This window comes from Euwallacea similis, chromosome 10 (genome assembly GCF_039881205.1).
Source record: "Euwallacea similis isolate ESF13 chromosome 10, ESF131.1, whole genome shotgun sequence".
Classification (NCBI taxonomy): Eukaryota; Metazoa; Arthropoda; class Insecta; order Coleoptera; family Curculionidae; genus Euwallacea; species Euwallacea similis.
In genome coordinates this window covers 5,558,724-5,567,211 of record NC_089618.1, presented here as the reverse complement: position 1 = coordinate 5,567,211, position 8,488 = coordinate 5,558,724, and the positions used below count along the sequence as shown (strand labels likewise).

The window sequence follows — 8,488 nt, the reverse complement described above, 5'->3', positions numbered from 1 at the left end:
TTAAAGTTAGGAAATTGACAGCTAACCATTGACGTTACTGCAACGAAGCCATATTTAGCAAAAATTCTGTAATTTTGGACGTAGATTGTAAAAGAAATCTGAAAAAGCACACATTTAACAATATTTTAGAGTGTTTCAATTAAAAAAAATAATTTCGAACTACATTAAGTTAAACCTCCCCTAAAATACCCTTCCTCCTTCTAAAATTGAAATTATCAGTTTTTTTTCCTATGGCAATTTGACAACGTCGCAGTCTGTTTATTGATTTACTGAGCGTTGGCGTGGCTCCTTCTTCATTCCCGGTTGTCCCTGTACTTGTTCAGGTTCTAATAAAGCAACATAAAAAGCCCCCATAAAGGTGCCTAAGGGCTTCCCGCGAATTTCCACATCGAATGCCAGCGCATAATGGCCATGAATTCGTCCCAGGTAAAAGCCCAACACTTACAACAACAGAATAACATGGCCGGACCGGGTGGCAGCGGTTGGCCCAGGAGGAACTCACAAAATTCCACCCCTACCAGCACCGTCGCAGAAAATAAATTCACTCCAATTACAGCAGTCAACCGAATAATCAAACTGTAAATATCAAGTATCATTTAAACCCCGATCATTTTTTTACATTATTGATTAACCTCAGTTACCCCCTAACCAACTATATTTTTGGCACCAAAGAACCGCTTTTCGAGCGGGATCCCTCAGTACCCGCGAGATTTCAAAGAATGAGAGATGAGTTTGAGAAGATTGGAATGAGGCGGAGTGTGGAAGGAGTGCTGTTAGTACACGAGCATGGACTGCCTCATGTGCTGCTGTTGCAGCTTGGAACCACCTTCTTTAAGCTCCCAGGGGGCGAGTTAAACCCTGGAGAGGATGAGGTGGAAGGGCTGAAGAGGTTGTTAACCGAGGTAAGTGAAAAGGATTCATATTTGGGGAATTAATATGTGGTGATGTTACTTTAGGTTACACATACACTTAAGAGTATTGTTATTGTTTGTGATTTTTAATTAATAGGGGAAATTTAATATGTAAACTTATGTCATTTTCTTACTTGTTAAATCCAAATTATTCCAGTTGAAAGGAGTTATTGTAAAGGTGCATAAATTGCGGGATATTTCGACCATCATTAAGCCCCAAAAATTCACTTAGAGTAACACCTTGGGTTGTTATCATGTATTAAAATGGGGTGATTTAGTTACTTCGATGTATGATTAAAACACCAGTCGAGAAAGTTCTTGTTACCTGTTCTCACTGTGTTTGATTTTAATTAATAAAAATGTTTAGTTTTTTGTGTTAGACAAAAGCTGGCAGATCTATGAGAAAATTTAGGGATAAAAGTTTCCAATTTGTGACTTTACTCTAAGGTGATTGTGCCATATTGTAGGGGAGATAGAAGGGGATTTACTTACTTGTTTATTAATTTATTGCCTTTATCTAATTAAGAGGTTTTTTTTTAAATCATGTATGTAAGTTTATAGGAGAAAGCGAATATGAGAGAATCCTCCATCAAAAACAAGGATTTATTCACAAACATAGGGAATAGAGTACAAGCAAAATTATTGTTTCAAAAGTGTTAAAATTGATACAATTTTTTAAAAATGTGATGCCATTTTAATTTTTTGGCAAAATGCCTCCTGCGCCGCCATTTTGAGTTCGATTCGTTATTGAATTGTAACCCGATTGAAAGTCTCGTTGAATTGACTAAACCCAAAAAGTTTGTCGTTAGTTTCCCTTATACTAAAACTTGAATCCTTGAAACTTCAGCGAAACATGAACTTCTTTAATTATATTGAATTCAACTATATTACTTGTAACCTTATTCCCTGTGTCACTATACAGTATGCAGGGATTTATTGAATTGACAATTTATTTTCTGCGAGAAATAATTTAAGTTTGGATTTTTTTGCATTTGCGCCGGAATAGGTACAATAAATTAGAAGTAATCAAAATGCAAGCAAATTTTCTTTACAACCATTCCATTGATTACAATTGATTAGTATAGACAAATATGAGATAGAATTGAGAATAAATAGTCACAAAATAAAACAGATAATTTTATTACTTCAGATTCATTGCGCTTATTCTTGCGTAAACGCTACAAATTTCAAACTTAAAAGGTACAAGATGTTTAGCATACATATACCTACTGACCAGCCATCATGTTTAAGTAGGTTCTGTCTGCTGTCAAAATTTTCGTAGCATGAGTAAAAATTCCCAGGCAGAGAGGACCAAAAAAACGCCACACGTTAAACTGACAGTCCCGCCCCAATTTTCTGTGCCATTTTACAGACCCTTGGCCGTCTCGACGGCGTCAAACAAGAGTGGCACATCGAAGACATCATAGGTAACTGGTGGCGCCCCAATTTCGAGCCGCCGCAGTACCCGTACATACCGCCGCACATCACCAAACCCAAGGAACATAAGCGCCTCTTTTTGGTCCAACTCCACGAAAAGGGTATCGTATTTTTGACATAATTGTAGTTCTCTTTTATACGTCCCGATTGGAACAAGAAGACTGTATTTGATTTTGTTTTTTCAGTGTATTGATAACCCTGTTAGTAGCACAAAATGTCAAATGGGCGGGGTTGTCAATATAAAGGGTGGATTTGACTTTGCTACTATACTCAAGTTTTATGTAAAAAATAGTCGTCGCACTATATGTCAAACAAGCGGCCATTTTGTCGCACCTGCCAGCTGAGTAGATAAGTCAAAATCACCATCATTTTGTAACCAGTAGTTAACGAAATCCGGATTATTATAATAATTATTATTATCCGTATAGGATGATACTTGTCCCACTTAAGTTTGTTTGTATTAAATACAAAATGTAAAAAAATTTGCTTAAGGGTATCATTCTATGTTTTTCCATACTGGCAAGCTATTTTGGCCCTAATTAATTACCGCAATACAGTATTATTGATTTTTAAGAGGCATTATCTCCGCCCAAAAAAAGCAAAATTCCGTGAATATTTATATTTATGCCTCTCAAAAATCGTTTTCTTTTTTTAAGGGATTTTGTAGTAGTTTTTACACTGCAAATTGTGTACTTTAATAGTCCATAGTTTTCCTTACAGTCGTTTGTACATATTTAGTAAAAATGTGTCTTAAAATAAGGTGTTTTTGGTTTGCAATAATTGAAACGTTGTTGGCGTCACAAAAGTCGTTAAAAATTTGACTTTTAAGACGATTTGTAAAAGCTCTTCCCAATGTTTTACCAGTAAGTTTATTGATATAAAATGTTATTCGGTTTCTGGTAATTTTTTTAATATTTCATCACTAACATAAATGCCAAATTACCAGGGAGGAAAAGACACTGTAGGTAATTAATATACAGGGTGTCTTATTTAAGTGTCGTATCTCTATCCACTATAACATAAGCGATGACAGTTACAAAATCGGAAATTTTGTCGTTTCCACCCTGGAAGTGAAGGCCTTTTCGAGCAGATAAATTCATTTGACTTCCGGTTAAGGTTGTTCGTATACAAATATATATATATCGATATACATTTTATATGTATATGTATTTTTTAATTCCATTTGTAAACGAAATACTGTTGCGCCCCCTTTGTACCACTTATGTAATTTTTTTTTCAAATTCTGTATCTACAACATATAATTTGATTTGTAACCATGACCAATTCATCTTTTGGTTTTTGTGCATAATTTTCTAACGGCAAGTGGTGATTTTCAACTCTAAATTTTCCGCATTTCTAGCGCTTTTCGCTGTGCCGAAAAATTACAAGCTGGTGGCCGCCCCCCTATTCGAACTCTATGACAATTCCCAAGGCTACGGGCCAATAATCTCCTCCCTACCGCAGGCCTTGTGCCGGTAAGATTAAGCAGTTTTTGATTCAAAATGTACTACTTAAGCTTTGTTGCAGGTTCGAGTTTATCTATATGTGATCTTCTGAAGAGTAAACTACGAGTAACTAAAGCTGAGTAAAAGTGGTAATTTTTTTTTTCACAAAATATTTGAAATAAATTCTTTTGATTTCTAGGGTCAACTTTATAAGGTCTTTCATCACGCGACCGAAAAAGGGATACCGACCACCTTCAACACTAGTTTTATTACTGTGTCATTTTAGTGTTTATCAAAGAAGCTCATAACAGATATTTTTCCCATAAGTGACAGTGTTAATTGTTACAAAACCATACATTTCCTTTTAAGCTTAAGTGCGCTATTTTAAGTGAAAACTTGTCATTTTGATTTGAGGAATCTGCATCCCTAATTTATGAATAGTTTCTTTTTTGTATTGTAAATAAACTGGGTTAATTGTAATGTGAGCAGTAAATTTTATTGTGCTAGAAAGTATCTAGAAGAGTTTCTAATGGAGAGAGAAAATAGGTAAAATGAGTGGTGAAGAAGACGTCTGAACATGGAATCATTCTATGTAGAAGTGTCCTGAATCACTTTTAATAATACTTTTTATTCGATTTAATGATTTATTAGGAAGGCAGATCATTCCCAGTCAGATTTTTATAGGGCTCTTCGAAAATAAAAACACCGCAATAGATTCCCTTATCTGACGAGTGACGATACGATATTGGGGACTGGGGTTTTAAGAAATAAACCTATAGAAACGGGATTTCTTTTGTTTGTAAAGATGATATAATACGCATAAAACTAAAATATACAGGGCGAAATTAAAATACTTGTTAGGTCACATAATGGAACACTCACAGCACGTCATCGTGACGTACAGACACTTCACTATGCAATTGTCCTGTTCTTCCTGTTTCTTTTCTTCCTTGGGCACCCACACCCCATCCAGCCGGTCGATGTTACCGTTCTTCCGGAATTTGTCCTTTTTGTCCTTCCCTAAATTCAAATAATTAACATGGCGCTCCTGGCCTCCATATTAACATTGTTTACAAACCATGGCAATCCCCGTCGTTATCCTTATTGTTCCTCCTTTCCTCGTCGTTATCCCCCTCAACGGCGTTGTCGCAGTTATTTAACCATGTGGATGACCCAAAATCCACGTTTTCGTCCTTACCTCCGGGTTCAACGAGGACGGAGGCCTGAATTTCGCCCTTGGCCCCTTTTTCATCTGGCCTACCACTTTGAACCGCAGCATCTTTGCTGGTGGTCGCCACCGGCTCTGCATTGGATAACGGTTTAGCATCCAAAAGTTGAGGACGAATCTGCTGATTGGGAGAGGAAAAGTCGAATGCATCTGCTGTCCTATTATTGTGCATCGGACTGTCGCCAGACATTATAGACCTGAGAACAAGGAAGACAAAAGGCAACATTTAGCCAATATAATATATGGCCTTACAGATGTTACAATTATCAATATATTTATTGTCCTCCTAAGGTGGCATTTTACATTCAAAACGGCAATACCGATACAATTTTTTTCATACAGGGAGTAGTCAGGCATTATGTATCGCTAATTAGACATAAAAGAATGGTCTACAAATACGACATCTGTCAAAAATACGTGAAAATTTGACAGGTTTTAAAGTATGATTTGTTCTTCTTTTTTTAAAATCGTTTCGTCATTACTCAAACCGTTGGGAAGTTATGACTGTCGCAAGCGAGAAAAAAGTAATATTTCGAACATAGAGACTTTTTTCATTTAACCGATTGGAATTTTCACTCTCTCGGAGATCGATAAATGCACCTACCTTTGATTTAGGACGCTCCGTATAAGTGAAAAAGGTATTGTGAATAAGGCGTCTCAATAACATGAGCAAACATAGGCATAGACCATACAACTTTTTAGGCCTAACCCCTAACTGCAGGGATTTTGAGAAAAACGTGGCAGCGTTCACTTGTGCCATTATAAATGATGGTTGCCATGGCTTCCGGTATTATGCCAAAAGCAAAGAACAAAGATGATGTTGCCGGATGTTCGGAAAAATCTTCGAGGCAGAAGCTACATACAGCAATCGATTTAAAAAATATCAATAAAAAACGTCATAAGTCTTTATAATTCTTTTATAGATAGAAATTCGTACCTGTCTATGTAATCAAAGTCGTACCCGTCCATTTTTACTCAGTTTACCCTCAAAGAACCACCAAAACTAACACTTATTTCCGACCACAAGCGCCCCAAAACCGTTCGAACAAGTAGAAAACAAAGGCACCGTAAAAATCATCGGACGTAGGTTTCGCAGAGAGAAACTAAAATGTCACGATGGGTCCATCCCATGCAAGCACATGGCAGCAGCTATTTTTAGTCTTCGGTTGCAGTACCGATTTCCATTGGCCGAGCGGCGGTACCACACTTCTTCGCCCCAGGTAACCAGATGAGGTTATTTCGATACCGTTGGGTCGTTGGATTGCGGACTATCTAGATACTTACAGGTAGCTTTGGAATTCCGAGATGACCAGGAGGGTCACGTATTCGAGCCACAGCACTACCCAACACATGGTGCATTTGATACACAAATATTAACATTATTACACTACGCAGCAACAAGAATGTAATTCGAGTATGTTGATAGTCGATTGTTAGTCGTAGTAATAATAATAATATAGACGTACCAAATGTTGTCGGTAAGGCTGAGACAAGTAAATTTCTTAAGACTTAAGAAACTGTAAAATTTGCAGTGTTCCAACGATCCGACGAGAGATCAAAACATTTTTCAAGCGAATGGAAACACATATGGAAAACTTGCAAAATGTGAGAGGAAAAATACTGAGTGCGACCCAAAGAAAGTTTTTTTTTCAAAAATCTCCTGTAGGCCTTTCTTACGCACCTCTCATAGTACTGCACACTTGAAAATATCATATTATTATCGTTTAAAGAACAACAAATGGCGACTAATCTTTTGCTGTGGTGCATGTTGTTCGCTGGCGCTGCACGGCCCGAAATTCGCCACGGTCTCTTGCCAAACGGCCACTACAATGGCTATGTGTGTATGTGTATGTCCAAATCGTAAAAAAAGGCCGAAGACTGGCCAATTTCGCATATTTTTCTCACATACTTCTCCGGAAAAAAAAACGCCCGCAAATGGGTGTCAAGGGCCCCATTTTCAATATTATGGATCAGCGGTTCTGGCGTTAAATGAACAAGAAAATGTTGGTTAATAAAGCGTGTTAAATATAATTTGTTGATCATAATGAACTTACGTGGGCACTCTGAAGTGACACACTTTGGAATCCACCACCAAGCTAACGGCACCCATAATCGCGTCTTTATGTCTTTAAATAAAACGACGAATGAGCGAGATGATTAGTTTCGATGAAAATGACCTTAAAACGCTCATCTTTCAATTGTTAAACAATGTGCCGACAATGCACTTTCCGACCGGGTCAACGGCAATGCAACACTTACCCTTCATCGTGCGAAGAATCCCCGTCATGATGGCTTACGTAGTACTTGTTCTTCTTGTGCTTGTGCTTCTGCCCTTGCGGCCTTCCGAAGAAGAACAGTTTCACCCCGCGTTGGTGTGTGCCGTGTTTAATCTTTTGCTTATTCCCGCTCATTTCTCATTATGTCAGGCTGAAAATTTATCAAAAATATCCTCAGCGAGAAAGCTTGTGAGACGCACTGTGCAATGCCGAACAGATTGTAACAGCACTGAGTGAAATTTTGATTTTCAAGCAAGTTTGGCAAAAAGCGAGCGCTTCCTCGTAATTAGCATGCTTATTGCTTAACAATTGATTGGGCAAAGGTTAAACGGTTGAATTTACATTATTGCAAGATTGAGTATATTGTATGATGATGATGATGGTTTGCAGCCGAACACAATGATTTGACATTAGAAGTTAGGATTTCATTATGTCTTAAACGTCATACGCAATGTCGTTAATTCCCAGAAGAAATTCTTGAGACATTGAAAAAATTCCCCCCAATAACTTTTGTTTTTTCCGGGATCCGGCAACTTCGCCCACTCCTAAACCGACGCTCATTTCTATCAAAGTATGACGTTCATTACTGAAAATTAAAAACAAAAGCCAAGCGCGGCGTTGTAATTTTCCAATGTTATACTTTAAAACGATAAAAACGCATAAAAAATATATTGTCACAGACTCAAAAATGATATCGATCACTCAATTTTTTAAAAATGAATGAAATAGGAATTAACCTAAAGACAAAGAAACGCTTAGAAAATCAACAAACTTTGTTTTAATTCACCTGCTTATGTGCTGACGTTTGGCGTTAAGTGTAAGTATAAGCAATGGTTTATTATAAAAGACTTATTGAGACCACTTGCGGAAAGTATCCCCTCAAGAAGATTATTCGTATCGAAGATGGCAACCTTGCCTTCGTTACACGATCTTCCAATAATAAACATACCATTTTATCCGTAACCTCTGAAGATCAATTAATGACGTCCTAGGTAAGAAGCTCTTGCAGAGGGACCATGAAAACTAAAGAAACTGAAAAAAACTTGATTCTGAAACGCACGCAAAAACACAACACGACAACTACATTTTACCTTTTCGCTTATTAAGCGCGTGCCCTGACGCTTTCAATTTGAAAGCATGAAACTGATGGACCACATCTGTACCAGAACAATAATTATTGAATACTATAAA

At 37.3% G+C, this 8,488-nt stretch overlaps 2 protein-coding genes across 6 annotated transcripts; one reads left to right on the top strand and one right to left on the bottom strand.

The window, feature by feature from the left end:
• Positions 1–242: 242 nt before the first annotated feature.
• Positions 243–4,273, top strand: Cpsf5 (cleavage and polyadenylation specificity factor subunit 5). Its single transcript, XM_066393878.1, has 6 exons — positions 243–578; positions 638–902; positions 2,284–2,449; positions 3,709–3,823; positions 3,876–3,942; positions 3,993–4,273. The coding sequence occupies exons 1-5, from the start codon at positions 406–408 to the stop codon at positions 3,895–3,897; spliced, it is 741 nt and encodes a 246-aa protein (XP_066249975.1). The 5' UTR covers positions 243–405; the 3' UTR covers positions 3,898–3,942; positions 3,993–4,273.
• A 311-nt stretch (positions 4,274–4,584) lies between these two features.
• On the bottom strand, positions 4,585–8,343 carry LOC136411351 (uncharacterized). 5 transcript variants are annotated; one of them, XM_066393880.1, is made up of 4 exons: positions 8,247–8,343; positions 7,281–7,448; positions 4,872–5,218; positions 4,585–4,813 (listed from the first exon to the last, which is right to left on the bottom strand). In XM_066393880.1, the coding sequence occupies exons 2-4, from the start codon at positions 7,430–7,432 to the stop codon at positions 4,656–4,658; spliced, it is 657 nt and encodes a 218-aa protein (XP_066249977.1). In that variant the 5' UTR covers positions 7,433–7,448; positions 8,247–8,343; the 3' UTR covers positions 4,585–4,655. The 5 variants fall into 5 exon arrangements, with proteins under 5 accessions (XP_066249977.1, XP_066249980.1, XP_066249978.1 ...); XM_066393883.1 differs by lacking the exons at positions 7,281–7,448; positions 8,247–8,343 and adding an exon at positions 7,076–7,244; XM_066393881.1 differs by lacking the exons at positions 7,281–7,448; positions 8,247–8,343 and adding an exon at positions 6,703–6,847.
• Positions 8,344–8,488: the final 145 nt, after the last annotated feature.